This window comes from Mustela nigripes, chromosome 15 (genome assembly GCF_022355385.1).
Source record: "Mustela nigripes isolate SB6536 chromosome 15, MUSNIG.SB6536, whole genome shotgun sequence".
NCBI lineage: Eukaryota > Metazoa > Chordata > Mammalia > Carnivora > Mustelidae > Mustela > Mustela nigripes.
The window spans coordinates 82,804,984-82,829,897 of NC_081571.1; the positions used below are offsets into that span (position 1 = coordinate 82,804,984).

A 24,914-nucleotide genomic window follows, 5' to 3' on the forward strand; every position below is an offset into this window, starting at 1 on the left:
GAGTGGGTTTCCTCGCCTGTAGAATAGGACAATCGTGCCTTTTGGGGTCCTGAAGTTGAGTGACAAGTGAACGTGGTTGTTGAGTGTCCCCACCATGCCTAGCGTATCCCTCCCCGCGGCACCCGCAGGCCAGGCCAGCGCGGCAGCACCGGACTCGCAGCAGCCCGGCCAGGGACGGGGAGTCTCTGTGGGCTGCACTCTGGGTACCGGCGCTGCCTCCTGCTCTGCGGCCACACTCACACCTGGGTCTTGCTCTCACCAGTGCAGCCACCACACGGTGGTCTTCTGCGGCGAACATGTTACTTCTGTGACGGACAGGCGTGGGGCGAGCTGCCCCAGCTCAGGGCCCCCCTCCCCGTTCAGCACCGCCTGGTGCCTGAGGTATAGGCCGCTGTGCCCTGCTGGACTTCAGCCCCAGGCCCCGGGCCCCTGTAGGACTTACGTCCTCTGCCCTGGGCTCCAGGGCTCATGGTCCTCCTGTGACGTCACCCCAGAACCCAGGGTCCCACATCAGGACCAGTGCTGGCCCCTGTGTGTGGCCATCGGTACCGTGAAGAATCCACATTTTAGGCACACACGATCGGTTGGACTGACTTTAATGCTGACTGGACAGGCACGACAGGAGGCCTCCGCGTAAGCACAGACAGTGTTGGGGGCCGTCAGCTCCCCGGTCTGCGGTCTTCCGTCCTCTGGTCCAGCAGCTCCCATGTGGACGTGCTGCTCCGGTCCTGCGGAGGAGGCATGGGGGAAGTGGGCCAGACGCTCAGGGCTCACTGCCCACCCTGATGCCCCCACGGGGCCCGGCTGCAGGCTCTGGGGTGGGGGACTCAGCAGGCTCTGACCATTGCACATTTGTATGCTGCCCTCGGGGTGGCTGTGCCTACCGCCAGCAGGCCACAGTGGCAGCGGCTCACCTTAATGCTGATGCCGTGGGCGACAAGGTCCCGGCGCAGAGTGTCACACGCCTCCAGCAGGGGTTGCCTGTCCAGCAGTTGCTGCTGTCGGGCCTCCCGGGTGGCCGCTCCTGTGGCCAGGGCGAACTGCCGCACCCGCAGCCGGAAGCGGACCAGCTCGTCCACCACGCTGTGCAGAGTGGCCCGGCTGCTGTCCCCTGCAACAGACTGCCCCAGGCGGATCAGCATGGTCAGTGGGGTCCTGGAGGCTGCCCCGAGAGCTGGGCCCGTGGCATTCAGTGCCAACCTGATCCACAGCCCGTCCTCCCCCGGCTCTTCTCCCCGGGCCCGGGCTGCTGGCCGGTCCCTGCTCTCCTGGCCCCCGGTCACGAGGCAGTGCTCCCTAGTGCCGCGGGGAGGCAAAGACGCAGGGCTCCCGTCTGTGTCCTCGGCAGCACTGCCCGTGAGGCCCGCCTGCCCGGGCCGCCCTGCTCCTGTCCCACAGATGCTCTAGCGTCTCGGGCGTCTTTAGCAGCCGGCTCCCTGGGCAGGGTCTGCGCGTGCCAGCCGAGCCTCGTGAAACCCAATCTGATCCTTGGACCAAACCCCGAAAGCAACGTCCAGCTCTCGTGTGGTTCGCACACACCTACGCTCTTGCTGCCCGTTCACAGACTGACTCTGCACACCGAGCTGGAGAGCCCAGTGGGTCAAGTCCTCGCCCACCTACATGACTCCTCTGCCTCATGGGGAGGGGTCCCAGAGCCTGTCGGTGCTCACGGGTGTGAAGAAAATGACACGTTTACAAGCCTGGGATCAAGCTTCTCCAACCACAGGACCCTCAGTTTCTACCTCCACGATAAAAGACCGTTTTTCTGGTTACAAAAACGTGAGCCCCAAGTGGGATCCAGTGTCCGCCATGGAGGTGGGGGAGGCGAGCGAGGGTTCCTGACAAGGGCCGGGCGCCGGCTCCGCGTCCGGGAAGCCCGAGCGGTCCCAGCACACGCGTGGTCAGGCCAGGCCGTAGCCCAGGCCTTTCCACGTTGACGACCCATTTCACAGGGTTCCTACGCGTGGTCTCGCGGTGCAGCAAGGCGGCAAGGGCGCAGGGAAGGAGCGGGGCGCGGGGAGGGGTGCGCGTGCGGGAGGCTGGTCAGCGCTGGGCGGGGCAAGGCGCAGAGGCCCGTGCTGTGGGAGACAGCGGGGGGCTCGGCCGGGGACGGGTCGCCCGACTGTGCACCTGGCCGCGCTCAGTCTTCCAGGAGAAACAAGGGAAAAGGTGTGCAAGACACACGGCACGCGGGGTGCGGCCAAGAGGGGCCGCGTTCTGCTCCGAATCCCTGCAGCGTCCGCTCGTAAGACACCAGCTCTGACCCAGCTTGCTTTCTCGGGAACATTTTCTCAAGCACGTCAGTACATTCAACACAACTGTCCGTTGAACGAACATCGTGAAAGGGGAGAGGGTGGTGGTGAGCACACCCGGACCCTGCCACAGGCGAGGACCGAGAAGGGCAGGGCGTACCTGTCTGTCCGCCAGAGAAATCCCGACGGTCTCGAAGAACTGCTCGACATAGGACACGATGGAGCCGAACACGGCAGGACTCCGGGGACCGCTGGGTTCCTGTGACAGACCACCCAGAGGAGGGGATGAGGGGCCGAGAAAACACTGTAGAAACTCAGGGAAACAGCAGGCCACCGCTCCGGCCACAGGGTCGCACCTCGTGTGGCGGGGATGGCCCTGGCAGGGCCCCTCACTGGCCCCACATATGACCATGGGGAAGCCAGGGAACCCCCACCTCCATCTGCCCACCTGTAATATGGGGATCTGCTAGGACCTGCATGCTGGTGTCCCCCAGACCCACACGCCGAGCCCTGACCCCTGTTTGACAGCGTCAGCAGGCGGGTCTCCAGGAGGCTACTAGCTCATGGGGGCAGAGGCCCACAGCAGGGCCAGGCTGCATGGGCATGGGGTGGGGGGGGGGTGGTCCCTGCACAGTGTTCCCCCATGTCCTGTTTCACGTCCCAGCAAGCTCAGAGCAGACAGGAAGATGACGCGCTTCCCCTGTGGGCAAACATGTGGGTCCCCCTGTCCGTGTGCGGGACCTCCCTGCTGGGGGGTCAGCCCAGGGCAGGATGAAGCACCCCGGAAGTCAGGGCAGGCCCGGAGGCCACCCCGGGCAGCTGGTAGGGTGGTGGCTGTGCCTTCTGGGGGAGCGGGAGCCACCACAGCAGCTCCCCACCCTGCGAGCCGCCCCGGGACACACCTGAGCGTGCGCCTTCAGCTGTCTGTTCCCGTGGTGCACGAGCTCCATGACCGCGTCCACGGCCGCGGGCGTGTCAAAGTCGTCCGCCAGGGCAGCCTTCACAGCCTCCTTGGTGTGGTGGAGCCTGGGAGAGACACGGGGGCTGCCCAGCAGCAGGAGCGGGGCGCAGGCTGGTCCCTCCCCGGGGCAGGCGTGACCACGCGTCTGCCCCTCACCCTTTCTGGGCCGGGCTCACACGTGTGCGCGGAGACAGCCCTCACGGCGTCACATCAGCTCAGAGTCGTCCGTTACCACGGATTTGGAAAAAGCCTCTAACAGCTGGGGCTGTACACACCCGTACACGTATCCCCCAGTGGCTTACAGCTGCGCAGCGACAGCTTCACATGGCATCACGCCATGTTGTCAGTCGCCTGCAGTACACACACACGGGCCTCGTGCCGGCCTGGGTGGAGGGAAGGACAGCCCGACGCAAACCCCCACCCCACAGAGCCTGCGCGCAGGACACCTGGTCCCGTGACCATGGCCCGGCCTCTCTGCCGGGGGTGGGGGGAGGGTGGCCCCAGGTCCAGGGGGATAGTGTCTGCTCATGCCTCCCGCCCCATCCCTACGTGTGGCCCGCGCGCCCAGACAGCCTGTCTGAGCCTCTAAGCAGCAGCCCTGCTACGTCCAGGGCCCGGCGGCCCTGTCAGGCCTAGGACACAGGCCCCGCTGGGCTCGGAGTGTGTCCTGCTCCCCGCACCTGGCTGTGGCCTCTCCACCGCCTCCCTCCATTGCCAGGCCCCTCCCCTGCCGGCCTCTCCTCACCTCCTCTGTCCTCCCCAGCCATGCGAGGACACCCAGGTCCCCTCTGTCCTGCACATCTGCTGCTTCAGACACTGAAGCTCTGTCCCCAAGGCTAGCTCCCTGATGTCCACTGCTGGCCGCTACCCCACTTCCTGCGGACCCCCCCAGCGCCCAGGCATGGGCAAGGACTGGCCTCAGGGCTGCCTCACACCCAAGTGGAGGCCTGGGACCCCTTCTGGCCATCAGTCACAGCAGCATCTGTGTCTGGGCCAGTGAGCTGGGGAGGGGGGAGCCCCGGGACTCTTGTTCCTCTGCCAGGCCTGCTGCCCTGGCTGGTGGGGCAGTGACTGCTCTCCAGCCTGGCCTCAAGTGACCAGGAAGGGAGAACAGGCCACAGGCAGGACTGTTTGTCACAAAGCAGAACCTGGCTCTCCTGAGTGGCATACAGCCTCTGCCTTCCCCCTCTACCACTCCTGTTGCTGGGGAGCTTGGTGTGACCTCCTGTCCAGACGGTCACACCAAGCCACACAACCCCACCCCCCCAGACGCCCTGCCCCACTGCGCTGGGCTTTGTCCCCTGGGCTCCTACAGCTGGGGGCAACAGACTCCACTCCAGTGCCCTCCCTCCTTCCCAGGCCGACCCCCAAGGAGTCTCGGGTTCTTCAGTCCTCTGAGGGAGTCCTCCGGGAGGGGGACCCGCCCGCGACGCTGCAGGCAGGCACGGCATCTGATGAACGCAGCAAACCCGTGCTCGCTGCTTGTCCTAACGACACAAGCACCTCCCACACCTTCCCAGCTTCTCACCACCTCGGATGTCGAGTCTGTCTTTGACGTGTGACAGAACAAGGATGACCAAGTTTTCTAACGAGGCAATGGGACGGGGAACACGATTTCCCTATGTCAGGAGCCCCAAAGCCGGGCCCAGCTCGAGCCGCCGCACTGTCACAGCGTCCTGGCACCGTCGTGTGACCACACAAACTAGTGTGTGCCACTACCCAGGTGACAGCGGTGGGGGTGGCACACGCACTCAACTTTTGCGGACCTGCTGGTCAATTCCTGGCCACACCTGAGCTTAGCCGAGACCACCCGCCCTGCTCTTCAGCCGTCCCGGCGCGGCCACGCCCTGCCAGCCCTCCTTCCCACGGAGCAAGGTGACCAGAGCCTCTGCCTCAGTCACCGACAAACACCAGCGAGCGCCCCCTCCCCACCGTCCAGGCACGGGCGTGACCCCCTCCCCTCGGCCCAGCCACCCCCGCAGGCAGGGCATCCTCATCCCTCCCCAACGGGACCCCCCTAGGGGTCCTCAGCCTCGAAAAGCTGCCCCCACCTACCGGGACACCCAGGTGGACGCTGGGAAGGCACCTACCTCTCCCACAGCACATCGTCCCTGACGGGGCCGCACACCAGCTGTCCCTTCATGTAAGCCCGGGCGTCCCCCACGAACGCGGCCGCCCCCAGGAGGAGGTGCTTGGCCTCGAGCATGGTGCCGTCGCTGTAGTCAATGGCTGTGAAGGGGGTGCGTGAGGTCACCCGGGCTGCCGCTGCCCACGCCCACACCCGGGCCCCGCCAGCTTGGGGGAAACACGCAGGGGGCTTCGGCTGCGGGGCTCAGTACGCGGAGACGGGCACGTGTGCGGGGCAGGAGAGCGCCCTGAGCCCTGGGCCTTGTCTCAGCAGACCAGCCGCAGTGGGGACAGAGGGCCCCGGGGGTGGGGGTGGCCCAGGCCGCGAGGACAGGCCCATTTTGTGCGCTTCTCCGCACGAGGACATGCCCTCCACCCAGCCCCACCACCGGACCCCCACATGGGGCAGCCGGGCTGACCGCAAAAACCGCGGCCTCCGAGAGACATGCTTCTGGAAGCTTCTGGCTGGGAGCCGGGACCGGGCTCCCTCTCGGGCGGCCGGCTGGGTTCAGCCATTCGACAGACGCGGCCCCGAGTCCCCCGCGTGTCTATGGGCCCCATGTCTCGCTCACCTGACCTGTAGCTGCTCCGCATGCAGAAGAGGCGGAAGACATCAGGGGAAAACGTCTTCAGAAAGTCCTGCGGGGGAGAGACGGAGAGACGGAGAGACGGGAACCCAGAGCCCGGACCGCAGCGGTGTGGGCCAATCTCGCGGAGCGAGCCGTCAGGAACTTTTAGGAAAAGTTTTGTTCCCAGACTCTCTGTGAGCGCAACCCCCCGCCTTGTTCCCGCAGGGTCTTCCCTGGTCCGGCAGCGTCTGTGGGAAAGGCCGTCTGGGGGCGGCCCTGGCTCTGCGCCGATGCCCGCGGGAGCCCCTTCCCACGACGCAGTGGCTGAGCGCGGGCGCCCAGCTCCTGGGCTCATGTCCGTGCTGCGGTGATGCAGCCCCGTGCCTGGGTTCCCTGGGGAACACGCCACCACCTCTGCCTGAACACCACTGACCCAGGACCTGTCGCTGAACAGACGACTTCCAAAGCGTCTGTCTACACAAAGAAGCGTGCCCCTTCTCTGTTCGGAGGGGGAACTGGGGACACCTTGCAGAACCTACTGAAACAGCACAATGTTCCAACAAAAGCTCGGTGTGGTGGCCGCAGCAGGAAGCGCTCAGTGGCCTCACGGGGACGGGGAAGGGGCGGCCTCGGCCTCCGCGGGGACGTGCTCGGCCACACCACCAGGGACCGGCGCCAAGGACAAGCCGGCTCCAGCAGGACCATCCGACAACATGGAGTTTGGGTCAAAACCTGAAACCGGGGCGCCTGGGTGGCTCAGTGGGTTAAGCCGCTGCCTTCGGCTCAGGTCATGATCTCAGGGTCCTGGGATCGAGTCCCACATCGGGCTCTCTGCTTGGCGGGGAGCCTGCTTCCCTCCCTCTCTCTCTCTGCCTGCCTCTCCATCTACTTGTGATTTCTCTCTGTCAAATAAATAAATAAAATCTTTTAAAAAAAAAAAAAAACCTGAAACCATCTTGCCCCTTCGTCGTGGACTCTCTGTGAGGAGAGAGATGTTCTCTGCCCTTCTCCCGTGAACCTGCTCTGTGTCTAGCAGTTTCTGGCCTCCCCTCAGCAATAGTGAACCCAGAGTGTGACAACTGGGGGACACAGGGCTGGGACCCCGCACGAGGTCCGGCAGGTGGCCCCCCCTTGGAGCAGTGACAGGGTCAGGCCCCGGGGTTAAGCTGACCCCTTGCTTCCCCGGGCTGATGGAGAGGAGCGGCCGGGAGCAGGCGCACGGACAGCCTTCCGGGGAAGGCCGAGCAGACCCACCGACCTCCGATGCACGGTAGTTACTACACCAGAGTCAGCGGCTGGAAAACTAACCTCGTGGCAGCCCAGACACCGCTCCCCGACAGGTGAAGTGTCACCAGGCCGGGGTGCCGGGGGGTCAGGAGGCGGCGCACAACCTCCCAGCCGCCTGGTCATCAGGCAGTGACCCTTGCAAACTCGACGCACTGGCTCGCGAGTTAAGGTGGCGACTTTGAGAGTAAAGTAACGGGTCCCAAATCACAACCTAGAGATTCGAAAAGGCCCGTTTTGAGCCGTGATCTGGCCCACTTTCCCCATGCGGACTCCGGTCCATCAAGCAGAGTCAGGCTTTCCTGCAGACCGTCGTAAAAGCCGTCCGTGGTTGCCAAAATGATGAGGGCTCAAAGGCACACCTTTTCCTGCTAGAAACTGGGAAGCTGACAGGTGTTGTTTCCATGACAGACCTGGCTGAGCGTCCCCAGGGACTGCCCGCAACCCTGCAGCCCGGCGGAGATACGGAGTCGCAGGAGACGAGCACACGCTCAAACGCGCCGCGATGAACAGTGAAATGTAAAGTCGGGCTGTCGATTTTCACCAAGGTAAAAAGGGAAATGTCGACTGCAAGAAGATTCTATTGTGTTCATGTGGACAAGGGAAACGGACACTTCCGGCTGGCGGGCACGTCGAGGACACTGCTACGTGACCAGAGGCTTTGTCCAGAACATTCTGCCTTATGTCACACTACTCAGCACGTACAGCACCCTCGTGGGCCCCCAAGGGCTTGTGAAAAGTGACACACTCTGATACCTAGAACAGTTAAAATGCACGCTCTCTAGTAGAAATGGGACGTCATTTCAACACCCTCAACAGGGCCCTGTTAAGTCAATGAGGGTGCAGTGGACAGCCCAGCCATTCGGAAGAATGGACCCCGCACGGAAGAGACTGACCCCAGAGATTCACTATGTGGATAAAGCAGGTCGCACACCGCATAAGCACTCGTGTGGAAAGAAAAACCGAGGAACGTATTTACACACACGAGCTTCGCGAAGAAGCTGGCGACGGCCACGGGGGGTCAGAGCGGGGCGGCTGGGGGCACGGCCGGGGAGGACGTGGCTCCTCACACCCCGCAGCTCCGCGTGTCCCGCCGCGGACGCCCCGGCCTGGTCTGCCGCCTACAAACTCGCCACCGCGAAATCCAGTCCTTCGAAGATCAGACCCAAACGTTACGCTTGTTGGGAACGGGGAGAAGCGAGGACACACGGTTCGCTGTGTGGGAAGAGAGACAGGCCTCCCACACAGATGGCTTCTTTCTGTCACAGCGAGCGCTGGGAGCAGAGCCGCTCTGGGGACGGTGTCCCGGCGTTCCTGTCTGTGCTCCCCGCTCAACACAGCACCTCGTGTTTTTGGAAAATAAAGGAAAAGGGGAAAGATGTCCTCCACCTGGAAACAGACTTAACAGATGAGCCTCTGTGCAGCGAAGGGGACGCCACACAGCAAATCCTCACACTCTGACCGCGCGGGTGTGTGCCCCCCGCATGACCCCCCACGACGCTGCCAAGAGTGACAAGAAACACAAGCTCTGCTCCGGCAAGTCCACGGGAACAGAAAGACCAGTGGGTGCCGGGGGCTGGGGTCGGGGGGAGTGAGTACTTCGGGGCACATCAAGCAGGTGGTGGTGGCGGCCGGCCACTCTGTGAAGACGTGGGGACCACTGAATGACACAGGGTACCAGGCGAGGTCTCGGGTACGGGAATTATATCTCAGTAAAGCTGTTACTAAAACAAGAATTGCAAGAAAATCTTAACTTGAGTTTTAAACTCAAGTGTAAAAACAGTTTACTGTCGGTTAGGAACAGTGGTGTTCAATTTTGAAACATGTCAGTTTTAAGAGAAAGCACCGAGCCGATGTGCTGCTGTAAGGAAATACGACTTTCGGTGAAGGAGGGAGAGCTAAGAGAAGCCGGTCCTGTCGTGTGACGCGGGAGAGCCCACCGTGAACTCCGGCGACGCACCGCTTCGTGCGCGCACGTCCGCCTCGTCCGCCAGCTCTGCCCGGAAGAGGCCTGGCAGCGGTGTCACTGCAGCGGAGCAAACGCGCCAGATGCCCGGATCCTGGCTCCGGATTCCATGTCCCCACGAGGCAGCGAGGCTCCGGGAAGAAGTGGCAGCTCTGGGGCCAGACGCAAAGGGAAATAGAGCCTAAAGCACAGGGGTGTGCGGGGCGTTGGCCTGGGACGCAGGAACCAGTCAAGGGAGCCGCCTCCTCCCCTTACCCCGGGTCACATCTGGGATAAATTAGCCCCAAAAGAATAAAGGCTGAGTTGATCATACACGAAGTGCACGAGCTTCTAGCAATACTAGAAAGAGAGCAGACACAGCCCTTCTCTGAAGAGGAGGGCCAGCCAGGCCACAGCGCCACACAGCGTGCGCCCCACGGCCGTGGACGGGCAGGGCAGGGCGAAGCCGCCGTGGGTACAAACACCACAGGTGGCAGGTTGTCAGGGAACAGGACGCCCGATGGCAGATAACCTCGCTGCTGTCCGTGTACATGGAAGGGAGATAGGAATGTCCACGTCCGAGAGATGTGGGGTCATCGCTGACCTCAGTGCTCAGACCCAGCGTCACTGACAGCAGGACAGCCTGGCGCTGTGGCCCCCAGGGGGCTGCTGGGAGAGCCCACGGCACCGCAGATAAGTGTTCCCGCCAGTCAAGCCTTGACACCTCACTTCCAGCTCCGGGGGAACAGGAGACAGAAGAACAAGCCACGAGACGCCACAGAGAAACAAACAGGAAATGCACAATGTTCAACGAAACTGGCCTCGTGTCTTCGAGACGTCAACACCACTCGGAAAATAAATGTAGAGAGGCTGCTGAAGAGTAGAAGCCAAAAACACACCCTCGGCCCACCACCACAGAGCGTCCCTCAGCCCTGGGGACGGAGGAGCTCTGTCGCCTGCGCCAGTGGACAGACCTGGAGGACATCACCCTGAGCAAAACACGCTGGTCACAAGGGCAAATACCACGAGTCTGTGCTTCCAGGGGCTCCCAGAGCACTCAAGGTCACGGGACGAGGAAGCCATGGGCTCCCGGAGCACTCAAGGTCACGGGACGAGGAAGCCATGGGCTCCCGGAGCACTCAAGGTCACGGGAGGAGGAAGCCAGGGGCTCCCGGAGTACTCAAGGTCACGGGAGGAGGAAGCCATGGGCTCCCGGAGCACTCAAGGTCACAGGAGGAGGAAGCCAGGGGCTCCCGGAGCACTCAAGGTCACGGGAGGAGGAAGCCAGGGGCTCCCGGAGCACTCAAGGTCACAGGAGGAGGAAGCCATGGGCTCCTGGAGCACTCAAGGTCAGGGGACCAGGAAGCAGTATGGTGGATGCCGGGGGCAGGGGAGGGCTGCCGGGACTTGCACAGGGGAAAGGTTCGGTCTGGCCAGACAAGGAAGCTCTGGAGCGCTCTCGCACAACATCGCTGTGCACGTAACAACGGTCTCCACGGTGACTTTTCGGTTCTCTGCGTTTCATCGGGGCGAAATGTCTTCTGAAACATCCAAGGAGACACAGCATCCAAATGCGACACATGAACCTGGACTGGATCCTCGTCTGAGAAGAATCCAGGCTATAAAGGACATTGGGACACAGGGAAAATCAGAGCGCGGACGAGGTCACTCATGTTGCGGAATGACTGCTGACACGTTTGGCGTCCAGGTTACGCAGGGAAACGTCCTTGTTTTGGGGACGTGCACGCAGAACGGGGCAGTGCCACGCCGTCCAGCGGCCCAGGAACCCCACATGCGCCCACCACGCCCGTCGATACGGAAAACACAACAGATGCAGGAAAGTAGTAACCTTGAGTCTCCGTGGCGAGTGTGTAAGTCGTGTTTTTCTGGAGGAAAATGTGCACGACAACATTTCCGTCAGGAAGGTCCGTGAAGACGAATGCATGAGCAGTGCTCCCCTTCCGGCTTCCAGCTCCCGCCCCGGGCACGGGGGACACGCTCAAGCCCCCGGGGACGCCTGAGCACGTGAAGGACTGAAGCCTCTACCTATGCTGCGTCCCCAGACAGACATCCTGTGAGGACATTTAATCACACTCAGGCCCAGGGATTATCGACAACAGGACGTTCATCACCGTGACGCTGTGGTGGAAGTGATGTGCACGTGGTCTCCCTCTCCCTCAACATCCCTTCTGTCCAGTGCTCACCCCTCTCGTGACGATGAGAGGTGACGAAGCCCCTGTGAGGAGGGGAGCTGAGGGGGGACGGACGTGGGCGTGGGACGCTGCGCGAGGCTGCCGTCCCCTCTTCCGACCGCGTCACTGAGCCCGTGCACAGGGGCAGGACTGTGTGGACGATGGTGGGAACAAGGCTAGCGCTCGTGTGTTCAGGGGATGAAGGTCTCATAACTGTCCTTGTCATTTTAGTATTTGCAGTTAAAACCACATTTGGCTTCAGGGGCCCAAAGACAAAGAGCAAAGTGTCTGAAGCACCCGTGTGAGTTCACACGTTTTCCGTTCACATTCACACGCCGTCCCTCTGCCCCACGACACAGCGAAGCCCCCAAGCCACAGGCTGGCGGGTGGGCGCTGGGACAGAAACGGGGTGATGGGACTCCGGGTCGCTGTGTGGACAAAGGCTCAGGGAAGAAGGTGGCGTGAGCGTCCGAAGGCAGATGTCCGTGGGGAAGCCGGCCCGCAGAGGGCAGGGGACCCGGCCGAGAACCAGAACGCGGACTGTCGCCGCGTGCGTTTACGAGAACAGTAAGTTCAGCGTGGAGGGAGCACGGGTCTGTCAGGGCCGGGAGCACTGGGGGCGGAGACTCGGGTCGCCCCGCACGCGGCAGCCCGCTGGAAGGTCAGGGGGGCACCGTTACCTTAATCGTGATGTAGTTTCTCAGTGATTTGGACATTTTTTCTTCTCTGCCTTTCACGTGCAAATGCCCTGAAACAAAACCAGTAGTTTGTTCTGAACTGGGTGGAAAAAGGGGGAGTGTCCGGGGCTTCACTCCGCAGGAGGCCAACACCGCCTCGCTGAAGGACGGTGCCCCCAGGAGGGAAGCTGCAGCCGCACCTACTGGAGGGTGTGGGGTCCGCCCTGCCCACCACCAGCAGCCCCCGCTGCCCAGCAGACGTTCCTCCTGCCCCCCCCCCCCCCCCCCCCCCCCCCCCCCCCCCCCCGCCACCATCCCAAGCCCTGGAAACCCCGGCCTGACCGCCTCCTCCACCCAGGAGGGACCAGGGCTCTGGTTCTGCAGACCAGGCACTGGCCATTGTCTGCTGGATCCTGGACATTCCAAGCGGCAGGTCTCTGAGAAGGACTAACTCGATCTCCCGCTGCAGTCCGTTTGTGCGGGCTTCTCCAGAGCCTGCGGGGGGTTCCTTCACCGCCACGTACGTGCAGACAGAATGACCTAAGTCAGGGGCTTCTCAGTCTAGCCGGGGGCCCTCTGGGTTTACTTCTGGGGGGGCCTCCTCTCCCACACGGTAGGACATGGAGCGCGCGGTGCTCCAAGGCCAAGTGTTCTGAGAACGGGGGAAGCTGTGGCTTCCATGGGCGCCTGGGAGGCTCAGGGGGTTAAGCGTCTGCCTTCAGCCCAGGTCATGATCTCAGGGTCCTGGGATCGATCCCTGCATCAGGCTCTGCTCAACGGGGAGCCTGCTTCCCCTTCCTCTCTCTGCCTGCCTCTCTGCCTACTTGTGATCTCTCTCACTCTGTCAAATAAGTAAAACCTTTTACAAAAATAAAAGAAAATTTGGCTTCCAAACAGAAATATAACCTTGAACACGTAATTCGATGTAACACGTATATACCAAACATTTTTAACTTGAGATTTCTAGAGAATGAAACCGTCCGACTACTTCTCTTCCATCCGTTGACTTCAGAAAGGGAAGACGGCCCCTCCCGTCGGTCAGGAGACCCCGCTGTTCCTCCAGCCCCGGGGGGCTGTGGGGTGGAGGAGATCCTGCTGTCCCAACAGTCGAAAAGGGGCATAATGACGCAGTGGCAGGACCGTGGACACGTGCGGGTCCCTGGGCCCGCATTCACTGACGGGCGCCCGGCAGGTCCCCGCGCCGGAGAGCACAGTGTCACAGGACGCTGTGTGTGCGGGCATCCGGCTCCAGCGGGCCTGACGGCTCAGTCATTGGCATGTCCCCGCGTCCCGAGAGAAGGGTAATGTCAAGCCTCCCGTCGCCCACCAGACAGCAGAGCGCCTGTGCCTCTGCCGCCACTCCGCGCGGAGAACGGTGCTCACGTTCCGCCCAGCCCGCACTTCTTCCTAAAAAGGCACACTCGTATCTCCCATCCGGGGACGCTCCCAGCCAGCTGGCACAAACCCAAACACTGGAGAGACAGCTCTCTTGACCGTCATCAGGGCCACGCGTTCGCAAACAGAGCTGTTTCAGCAATAAACGGAAGCGACAGACCCGAAATAGAACAAATTAACGTGAAGTCGTGACTTACCAGAATGCAGAAAATAGTTTCCCCACTGCCGGCACCGATGGAAGGCCTCGCACTGGGCGATTTCGTTCTCGTGATGCGGAAAAGCCAGATCGACGCCGCCCGAGTGGATGTCCAGCTGGCTTCCAAACAGCAGACTGCGGGACAGCGGGACGCGGGTTAGCTTCAACGGCACGTCCACCCTGAGTCCTCCCGGCCTCCATGCATCTGACGAGCAGATCGCAACTTAAAATCAGTGTGCGTGGCGATTTATCCGGGGCACACAGAACCTGAGGCTGTTTTCTTTCACAGATCTCTAATTCCGAGCTCTGCCTCCTAGCAGAGAGATAGAATTCTCTTTGTTCTGGATAGATACATATACACACATGCAAAATTACCTTTTCTTTCAATAGGTAGAGGTCAGTGGGTTTCCAACCTTAATGAAAGAGCCTATAAAACCAGGAGACATTCTACTATGGCTTTTGAAGATAGAACTCCTTAGTGATCACGTATAAGCAACAAGACAACTGAATTCAAAGCATCATATACCAGCTGCTGGTGTTTCTGCTTTAATGCTCTGCGTCCCTGGAAAACCTCATGTCCCCTAAAACCGCACCCTACAACCAGCAGGGCTGCTGGGGACCGTGGAGCTGGCCAGACGCTCAAAGCCCATGTAACTGTCCCCAGAGCACCTGCTGGGGGCCGGGCTGAGTGGCGCTGCTTCCGACAACAACGGTGAAAATGCAGCCCTCAGCACAGGGAGAACGTGGCCTGAGGAGACCCTCAAACAGATGCGGAGCTCCCAAGGCCGCCGCCTGCCCCTGGGCACCGAGCTCGGGGGAGCTGCAGACACTTGTGAGTTCTCTAAATATGGTTAAAAAGAGGCATTTCCTTTATTTTATTTCATTGTTTATTATTTTTTTTTAATTACGTAAACTCTGACCCCATCGTGGGCCTTGAACTCACAACCCTGAGACCAAGAGTCGCAGAATCTACCAACTGACCCGGCCACGTGCCCCCAAAGTAGACATTTTGAAAATGCCGCAGCCTGAGGTCCCTTCCTGCTGACTCTTCTCCCCTGGCCTGGCTTTGGAGAGACCACGTGCACACTGGCCACGCCGCTGGTGGCAGAAACGCACCAGGCTGCTAGCGTTCATCCTTGGCCACAGGCTCATGAAGGGAGCGTAAGACCAAAGGGCCAGGACCAGGAAGGAGAGCACAGGGCCTCGTCTGTTTCTCTTTGTAACGACTGCTTCATTTTTACGAAGTTCTGAAACAAAACCGGCAGCATTAGGACTTAATAGAGCAAAACAGTGGGGGCGCCTGGCAGCCTTAGTCTGTGACCCTTGATCCTGGGGTCATGAGTTCCAGCCTCACATTGGGCATAAAGTTACCTGAAAAATAAAGCTAAACTGTGTGTCTGTGGTGTTCATTATATTAGTCTCTATTCTTAATAAAAAAAAAAAAAATTAAATTTCATTTGTCAGAGGGAGAGAGATCACAAGCAGGAAGCGAGGCAGGCAGAGGAAGGAGAAGCAGGCTCCCCGCGGAGCAGAGAGCCCGATGTGGGGCTGGATCCCAGGATCCTGGGATCATGACCTGAGCCGAAGGCAGAAACTCAACCGACTGAGCCACCAGGCTTCCCTATTAGTCTCTATTGTTGTATGTTAGACCTGATGTAAAATAAAAGAATACCCAGAAGGAATAAAAGTCTATTTTTGTTAGAGTTCAACAAAAACCTTTAGTGGTAAGATTAGATGTGCGATTTATTAAATGTTTTCTACCTACTGTAGAGAAATTATTTCTATCTACAATATAAGGGGCACCTGGGTGGTTAGTCCTTAAGCGTCTGCCTGTGGCTCAGGTCACGATCCTAGGGTCCTGGGATGGAGCCTCACATCTGGCTCCCTGCTCAGCGGGATGCCTGCTTCTCCCTCTCCCACTCCCCCTGCTTGTGTTCCCTCTCTGATTGTCTCTCTCTTTGTCAAATAAATAAAATCTTTAAAAATACATAAATACATAAATAAACAAACATCTTTTTACAGCCCAATATATGCCCCACATTGCTCTTAAATCAAAAGTATTTATAAACACGTAAGTGTGTACAATAAGACTGAGGGTGGGGTGTGGTTTTTCAATGCAAAGCTGGGCCCTGTTTCCTGACGTCTCAGGACTTCCAGGATGTGTTTCTAGAAGAGTCCTGATGACATTAGCACAGGCGAGGGCAGCAGCCGAGGGTGATGGGGAAACATGGCGCCCATCCTCACTCCTCCGTAGAACCAACATGACTTGGGTGGGCAGGTCACGGAGCACGAGGTCCTCCCACCCAGCTGAAGGGGAAGAACATCCGTCCACCGACAAGAAACCAGGCTGGGATCAGCCCCGGGGGCCCAGCGCGCTCCCCGGACAGTTACTCCTTCCCACGTGCACACTCAGAATCTGCCCGCAAACAGCACCGCACACAATGACAACTGGAGGGAACTGGGTTTGCTGATCTGGGTTTGCTGACCTTCAAGCCTGGGTGGAGACAGTAGTTGGAAATGTTGACCTTAACTATATTTTCCACGGGTTTCTAATCTTGAAAACCGCTCATTATAACAAACATCTGCCAGGAGCTGAAACCCATCAGATACATGAAAATCACGGGTTACTGAACATACCAAAACCCTCACCTCCACAAACAGAAAATATCGTTCCAATTTTAGTATATGTGCTGCCGAAGCGAGCACCACAAACAGAAAATAAATGGGCAAGGTTATTCACTGCAGGTATTTCTAAGAGCAAGACCCTGGGAACTACGTGCTCATCTGTCGGTCCTAGAAACCCACCATGGTCCGCCCAGCCAGCACCGTACCCCGCCGCCGAGCCACCATGGTGGGCGAAGCATTACAGGCAGCTCCCAGGACCCGGGGCAGTGCCTGCGACATCCGGCGGCCTCAGTTCCCCTGCACCCCGACAATGCGAACACCACAATCAGTAAGTCAGATGAACCTTCTGGGTGCCCAGCGCGTGCGGCAGTTACGCTCGCACTAGACTGTAGTCCGTTACGTGCGCAGTAGAATTCTCCGAGAGTCAACGTGCGTGCGCTCATCAGAAGATACTCCACTGCTTGAAAATGCTAACCACCTTGCAAGCTTCCAGCGAACTGCTGCAGCCTTTTGGCTGGTGGAGGGTCTTGCCTGATGGCGACAGCTGCTGCCCCAGGGCGGTGGCTGCGGCAAACTCTGAAAGAAAGACAGCAGAAGAGCCGCCACATCACCGCACTCTTCCGTTCATGAACGATTTGTTTCACGCGATGCTGTCTGACAGCGCTGTACCCACAGAAGTGCTTTCAAAACAGGAGTGCGTCCTCTCAAACCTGCCACGGCTGCGTCACTCGGTTTCCGTCTGTTCTAAATCCTTCGCTGCTGTTTCAACAGTCTTTGTAGCATCTTCACCAGCAGAACATTCCTCCTCAAGAAACCATGCTCTTTGTCATCCCTAAGAAGCAACTCCTTGACTGTTCAAGTTTGGTCCTGAGAGCGCCCTGATCCAGTCCTGACTTCAGGCCCCACTTCTGATTCTGGTTCTTCTGCTGTTTCCACCACATCTGCAGTGACTCCCTCCGCTGGCGTCGCGAACCCTTGCAGTTACCCAAGAGGGCTGGGTCACTGGACTTCTGCTTATGTTGGTATTTGACCTCTTCCCATCAATCACAAATGTCCTCAGTGGCATCTGGATTGGCAGATCCTTTCCAGAAGGTTTTCAGTTTACTTCCCCAGATCCATCAGAGGAATCCCTTTCCGGGGTGGCTACAGCCTTACAAAATGTACTGTTTACTCCTCGCTCCCTGGGCCACAGAGTGGACACATGAGCAGGTGTGAGCATAGTATTAGTCCTGCCCAGCTCCATCAGAGCTCTGGGGTGGCCACGTACACAGTCAATGAGCTACTTGTCGGGTTTTGGAAGGAATCTTCTGTTCTGAGCAACAGATCTCAACGGTCAGCTTACAAGTCTCAGTAAACAATGTTGTGGGCAGATGCACAGTCATCCAGGCTTTACTGTTCCATTTACAGAGCAGAGCAATTTCCCGTAATTCCTAAGGGCCCGGGACTTTTGGAATGGTAAGTGAGCATCAGCTTCAACTTAAAGTCACCAGATGGCTGCGTGAGCCCCAAACAAGGGAGTAGTTTGTCCTTTGAAGCTCTGAAGCCAGGCACTGACCTCTTCCCAGCCACGGAGGACCAAGATGGCATCTTCTTCCAACAGAACGGGGTTCTGTCTCCACTGAAAACCCGGTGTTTAGCGTAGCCGCCCTCATTCACTGTCCCAGCGAGACCTTCTGGAGAGCTTACTAGAGCTTCTCCGTCAGTTCCGGCTGTGCCACCTTGCACTGTTACAGGAAGGACTTTGTTCCTTAAAGCACACTCACCGGCCTCTGCGAGCTTCAGACTTTCCTTCTATGGCTTCCTCACCGCCCTCTGCCCTCACAGAATGGAAGAAAGTCAGGACCCTGCCCTGGGTTAGCGTAAGCTTAAGGGAATGTCGTGGCTGGTTCCGTCTCCTATCCAGATTACTGAAACTTTGTCCACCTAAGTAGTAAAGCTGTTCCACTTTCTTACTGTTTGTGTCTTCACTGGAGGAGCACTTTCCATTTCCTTCGAGAACGTTTCCGCTACTTTCACAACGTGGCTCACTGTTTGCCACGAGAGGCCTAGCTTTTGGCCTGTCCTGGCTTTCGACATGCCTTCCCCGCTGAGCTTAGTCATTTCTAGCTTCTGATTTAAAGTCAGAGATGTGTGACTTCCACTGACTTGAACACTTAGAGGCCACCGGAGGGTTATGAATTGGCCTAATTTTGATACTGTTGTGTCTCAGGGAATAGGGAGGTCCCGGGAGAGGGAGAGAGATGGGGAACAGCCAGGCGTGGAGTGGTGGAAACACACATCGATCGACTAAGTTCACATCTCACACTGGGCACACGAACACGGCAGGGCTCATGGTTCCCCAAGCACAACAGTAACATCCAATCCTACAGATCATGTATCACCAGACCAAATACAATAATAATGACAACGCTCGAAAGACTGTGAGAATTACACAGACGTGACACAGACACCCAAAGTGAGCTGACGCTAGTGATGACAACCAACCTGCTTTCCACAGGGTCGCCACAAAACTCAACCAGTAAAAACCGCAGCATCTACAAACTGTAGCACAGTAACGCAAGGTGCACCTGTTCCGAAGAGCACATGCAGCGTGCTCAAGCACAGGCGCATGTGGCTCCCAGGAGATCCACGGGAAGCAGCAGAGGAACAGTCTATGGAGGGGAATTTCCAGTGCGTGACGCGACTGTGGAAGAAGAGCCAGAAGGTAGGCAGACCGAAGACTGAGGAGCCCGGAGAGTGGAAGCTGGGGCGGTGCTCAGTGGTGTGAAGCACGACCATCTCCGGGGAAAGCAGCAGGTAAGAGGATGGTTCACGGGGAGACTGGGAAGATGGTGGAGTAGGAGGACCCTAAGCTGGCCTCATCCCACAGATACAACTGGAAAATACTCATATCCGTGTAAATAACCCAGACAATGACCCAGAGACTCGCAGAACAAACTCCACAGCTGAAGGGAGAGAACAGACCACATCAAAGAGGGTAGGAAGGGCAGAGACACGGTCAGGAGCTAAAAGGGCCCTGGCTGTCTGCAGTCTGAAGGGGGCTGGGGGAGGGGTGGCGGGGAGAAGGGCGAGAAGCAGACCGTCATGCTGGGGAGCCCACGCAAAGATCCACCCCCGTGCCGTGACGCTGGGGAGCCCACGCAAAGATCCACCCCCGTACTGTTCGGCTATGAAAGAGAGGAGAATTTCATGAGTTTTTATAACCAGCGAGACTTAAAAGCCTGGAATTTTAGGGGTGCCTGGGTGGTACAATCGTTTGAGCATCTGACTCTTGGTTTCAGCTTGGGTCAGGATCTCAGGGTTGTGGGATCGAGTCCATGGCCAGGTTCTGCACTCACTGAAGAGTCTTTTGGAACTCTCTCTCCCTCGTCCCTTTCCACTGCGCACACTCTCTCTTTCTCTCTAAAATAAATAAATCTTTAACACACACAATTTTAAAAATCAGCAGCTAAGCTCTGGGAGGGGCAGGAAGATGTCAGGAAGCTGAGTTTCCACCCTTAAAGAGACATCTGGGGGTGCCTGGGTGGCTCAGTCAGTTGAGTGCCTGCCTTTAGCCCAGGTCATGATCCCAGGGTCCTGAGATCGATCCCCGCATTGGGCTTCCTGCTTGGCGGGGAGTCTACTTCTCCCTTTCCCTCTGCTCCTCTCTCTCTCTCTTTCTCGCTGCTGTCAAATAAATAAACTTTTTTTTTTTTTTAAGATTTCATTTATTTATTTGACAGAGAGAGATCACAAGTAGGCAGAGGCAGGCACAGACAGAGGGGGAAGCAGGGTCTCCACTGAGCAGGGAGCCTTGTGTGGGGCTCGATCCCAGGACCCTGAGACCATGACCTGAGCCAAAGACAGTGCCTTAACCCACTAAGCCACCCAGGTGCCCCAAATAAATAAACTCTTTAAAAGAAAAAGCTTCTCTGTATTTAAAATAAATAAATAAATACATACATACATACATACATACAATCCAATCCAATCCAATCCAATCCACTACACTGGATGGAATATATAGGAGGCTAGAAGAAGCAGAAGAGCTGATTAATGACGTGGAAGAAGGAATCATGGAAAGTAATTAAGCCGAGCTGGTGAGAGGAAAGAAAAATATGCAAAGTGAGAACAGACTTTGGGAATTCAGTGACTCCATTAAGCATAAAACATGCATGTTATAGGGATCCCAGAATAAGAGAGAGAAAAAGGGGCAGAAGATTTATTTAAAGAAATAATAGCTAAAAAATTCCTCAATCTGGGGAAGGAAACAGATATCCAGATATAGAAGGCACAGAGACTTCCCCCAAGAAAATCAATACAAGAAGGTCTGCACCAAGATACACAGTGAATAAAAAGCAAAAGACAGTGATAAAGAAAAAAACGGGGGTGGGGGCACGTGCCTGGGTAGCTCAGTCAGCTGAGAGTCCGACTCTTGAGTTTGGCTCAGGTCATGATCGCGGTCACGGGAGCAGGCCCCGTATCAGACTCTGCACTCAGTGTGGAGTCGGCTTGAGGACTCTCTCCCACTGTCCCTCCCCAACTCACACAATGTCTCCCTCTCTAAAATAAATAAAAGCAGCAAGAGAAAAGAAGACAGTTACACACAAAGGAAACCCCATACGGCTATCAGTGAATTTTTCAGCAGAAACTTTGCAGGCAAGAGAATGGCTTGATATAGTCAAAGTGCTGAAAGAGGGGCGCCTGGGTGCCTCAGTCAGCTGGTCGGCCGCCTTCGGCTCAGGTCACGATCCCGGGATCCTGGGACTGAGTCCCACATCAGGCTCCTTGCTCAGTGGGGAGCCTGTTTTTCCCTCCCTTTCCCTCTCTCTCTGCTGCTCCCCCTGCTTATGTTCCCTCTTTCTCTCAATCTCTCTCTCTGACCAAAAAAAAGAAAAAAAAAAAAAAAAGAAATATTAAAGGGGACTCTCTGAGTAGAACAGAAAGATCACCGTAACTAATAGTATGAAACGGAGGAAACACAGCAACTCCCAACAAATTAAAGTCTGGGACCAGATGGTTTTGCAGGTGAATTCTAGCAAACATTTAATGAAGAGTTAACACATATTCTTGTCAAACCATTCCAGTAAGTAGAAGAGGAACTCCAAATTCACTCTGTGAGGCCAGCATCACCCCAATACCAAAAGCCGCAAAGACACCACTGAAAAAGAGAACCACGGCCCAGTCTCTCTTATGCATCTGGATGTGAAAGTCCTCCACAAAATCCTAGCAAACTGAATCCAACAATATATTCTAAAAACCATGCACCACAACCAAATGATATCTATTGCTGGGTTGCTAGGGCGGTTTAAATATTCACAAAACAACCAGTGTGATACAGGACATCAACAAGAGAACGGATAAGAACAATATACCCATTTCAACAGATGCAGAAAAAGCATCTGACAAAGTACAACATCCATTCAGGATAAAAACCCTCAACAGAGCAGGTCTAGAGGGAACACACCTCATTAATAATAAAGACCATAAATGAAAATCCTGCACCTAACTCCCTACTCGGTAGGGAAACACTGAGTGCTCTCCCGTAAGGTCAGGGACAAGACAGGGATGTCCACTCTCACCGCTTCTACCCAACTCAGGACTGGACGTCCCCGCATCCGCAATCAGACAACAGAAGAAACAATAGAAGCCAAACTGGTAAAGAAGAAGCAAAACTCTATTTGCAGATGACATGGTATCATACACAGAAAACCCTAGAGACTTCACCAAAATACTATTAAAAAAGATAAATGAAACTCAGTATGCCAAATCAATGTTCAGAAAACTGTTGCATTTCTGTTCACTCATAAGGAAGCGGCAGAAATAATCCCATTTACAACTGTACCAAAAATAAAAAGATACACAGGAATAAATCCAAGCACAGAGAAGAAAGGCCTACACTTTGGAAACTGTAAAGCGATGAAAGAAACGGAAAATGACACAAAGAAATGGAAGACATTGGATGCTCATTGACTGGGGAAGAATATTGTTCAAGTGTTCACATCACCCCAAGCAATCTACACATTTAATGCATTAATGCAATCCCCATCAAAATACCTGCAGCACTTTTCACAGAATAAACAGTAACAATAAAGAAGAAAGAATCCTGAAATTTGTATGGAACCACAAAAGGACCAAAATAACCAAAGTAATTTTGAAAAAGGAAAGCAAAACTGGAGGGATCACAACTCTAGACTTCAAGTTAAATTACTTGTAGTGGTCCAAATAGTACGGTACTGGCCTAAGTAGACATCACAGATCAATGGAACACAATGGAAAACCCAGAAATAATCCCACAATTATACGGCCAATCTTTGACGAAGCAGGAAAGAATGTACAATGGGAAAAGGAAAGTCTCTTCGACGAATGGGGCTGGGAGAACGGGACAGCCACATGCAGAAGAATGAAACTCAATCACCTTTTTCCAGCACACACGAAAATACAATAAAAATGGATGAAAGAGCTAAATGTGAAAAAGGAATCCATTAAAATCTAGAAGAGACACAGGCAGGGATTCCCCTGGCATAGCTTCTGACAACCGCATTCTAGGTACGGCTCCTGAAGCAAGAGAAACGAGCAAAAATGAGCTCCTGGGACTTCTTTTTCTTTCTTTCTTTCTTTCTTTTTTTTTTTTTTTTTTAAGATTTTATTTATTTATTTGACAGAGAGATCACAAGTAGGCAGAGAGGCAGGCAGAGAGAGAGAGAGGAAGGGAAGCAGGCTCCCCGCTGAGCAGAGAGCCCGACGCGGGACTCGATCCCAGGACCCTGAGACCATGACCTGAGCCGAAGGCAGCAGCTTTAACCCACTGAGCCACCCAGGTGCCCGTCCTGGGACGACTTCTTCAGAGCAGTAAGTCTCTGCGCAGCGAAGGACACGACCATCAAAACCAGCAGACGACTTACAGAACAGGGGAAGATGCTGGCAAATCACGTACCCAACAAAGGGTTAGTGTCCAAAATACATAAAGAACTGACGCAACTCAACACCCCAAACCAAAGAGTCCCAGTGAAAAGTGGGCAGAAGACACGAACGGACACTTCTCCGAAGAAGACTCAGAGGGACCACGAGACGTGAAAGGACGCTCAGCATCAGGGAAAGGCGAACCCAAACCAGATCGCACCTGTCAGCACGGCTCAAACCCAAACCACGAGAACAGTGCTGGCGCGGATGCGGGGAAAGGGGAGCCTCCTGCACTGCTGGTGGGAGAGCAAGCTGGGGCGGCCACTCCGGGAAACAGCATGGAGGGTCCTCAGAAAGCTGAGAATTGAGCTACGTTATGACCAGCAGTTTTACTTTTGGGTGTTTACCCGAAGAACACACAAATCAGTCATTCAGAGGGACACACGCGCCCCATTCACGGCAGCATTATTTACAACAGCCCAACTGTGGAAGCAGCCCGTGGCCACCGAGAGACGACGGGATGACACAGGTGACATGTGTCAAACGGAAGCGTGCTCAGCCGTGAACGTGATGACGTCTTCCGCGTGCAACAGCAGGACGGAGTCAGCGTCGCGCGGAGACGAGTCAGAGAAGGACAAACACCGTGTGGCTTCACGCACACGTGAAACTTAAGAAACAAAATGAACAAAGGGGAAAAAAGAGGCAAATCAAGAACAGACTCTTAGGGGCGCCCGGGTGGCTCAGTCACTGAGCGTCGGCCTTCGGCTCAGGTCGTGATCCCCGGGTCCTGGGATCCAGCCCCGCATCGGGCTCCCTGCTCGGTGGGACGCCTGCTTCCCCCTCTCCTACCCCCCTGCTGTGCTCCCTCTCTCGCTGTGTCTCTCTGTCAAATAAATAAATAAAATCTTAAAATTAAAAAAAAGAAAGAAAGAAAAGAAACAGACTCTTAAGTACAGGAAACACGCTGATGGGCCCCAGAGGGGAGGGGAGTGGGGGGCGCGGGCACAGGGGTGGGGTCCGGAGCACAGCACGATGGTGCGGAGGAGCGTGGAGCGCGGCTGAACCCCCACGCTGACACATGAAGCTGACGTAATGCTGTACTTAACTACGCTGGAAGTACAATTAAAAACTCGATGAAAAAAAAAGAGAAAGAGCCCCCCCCCCCCCCGCCCGGCGGCTGCTGCTCTCACCCGCCCCCTCTGCTGGCCACGCGCGGTAGTGCAAGCCCGCCCAGGACACAACCTCACCTGGAGAGGGTGGAACACTCTATGTGCCAGCCAGGTCTTCCGTTTCCCCAGGGGGACGCCCAGAACACCTCCTGCGGCCTGGCCGCCTTCCACAGGGCAAAGTCGCCGGCGTGCCGCTTGTCTGTCGCAGCTGCCAAGAGCAATGACAGTCAGGGCCGGGAAGCCACGACTGGCAAAGCCACGTGGCCGGGCCACGACATCCCGAAGACGCGGCTCCTTCGGGCACGTGCCCTCCTGCTCCTCCTCTCCCCAGGAGGCCCGAAGGAACCCCAACACCTTTATCTAAAACAGGCCCGAGAGGGAGGTCCCGGCGCGAGGCGAGGCCGGTTTCAGCGCAGGAGTGGGGGGCGTCGCCGATCAAACCCGATGCTTCCTCCCGGGAAGCGCAGAGCTGAGCGGTCGGGCTAGTCCGCCGGCAGAGGAGTCCCGGGCAACTCCCCCCAGAGAGACAATCACACGGAGAAAAACGCTGTGAGTGTCAGTGACATCTGAGGAGCAGGAGAGCCCAGAAGAGGAGGGTCAGGTGACAGTACCCGGTGGGACGAGCCGGTCCTGGGCTCTG

At 56.9% G+C, this 24,914-nt stretch overlaps 1 protein-coding gene across 5 annotated transcripts in view; it reads right to left on the reverse strand.

The window, feature by feature from the left end:
* Nucleotides 1–579: 579 nt before the first annotated feature.
* Nucleotides 580–24,914, reverse strand: part of CARS2 (cysteinyl-tRNA synthetase 2, mitochondrial) — a 38,268-nt gene continuing 13,933 nt past the window's right edge. For 4 of the 5 annotated variants that reach the window (XM_059378034.1, XM_059378033.1, XM_059378032.1 and 1 more), the window contains 9 exons: nucleotides 24,353–24,482; nucleotides 13,600–13,733; nucleotides 12,011–12,078; nucleotides 5,913–5,979; nucleotides 5,304–5,442; nucleotides 3,155–3,278; nucleotides 2,413–2,511; nucleotides 915–1,121; nucleotides 580–728 (listed from right to left, as the gene is read on the reverse strand). In XM_059378034.1, the coding sequence (XP_059234017.1) occupies nucleotides 660–728; nucleotides 915–1,121; nucleotides 2,413–2,511; nucleotides 3,155–3,278; nucleotides 5,304–5,442; nucleotides 5,913–5,979; nucleotides 12,011–12,078; nucleotides 13,600–13,733; nucleotides 24,353–24,482 (1,037 nt within the window). In that variant the 3' untranslated portion in view covers nucleotides 580–659. Of the gene's footprint in view, nucleotides 729–914; nucleotides 1,122–2,412; nucleotides 2,512–3,154; nucleotides 3,279–5,303; nucleotides 5,443–5,912; nucleotides 5,980–12,010; nucleotides 12,079–13,599; nucleotides 13,804–24,352; nucleotides 24,483–24,914 lie in introns of all 5 variants that reach the window. The other variant, XM_059378035.1, reaches the window with a different exon arrangement.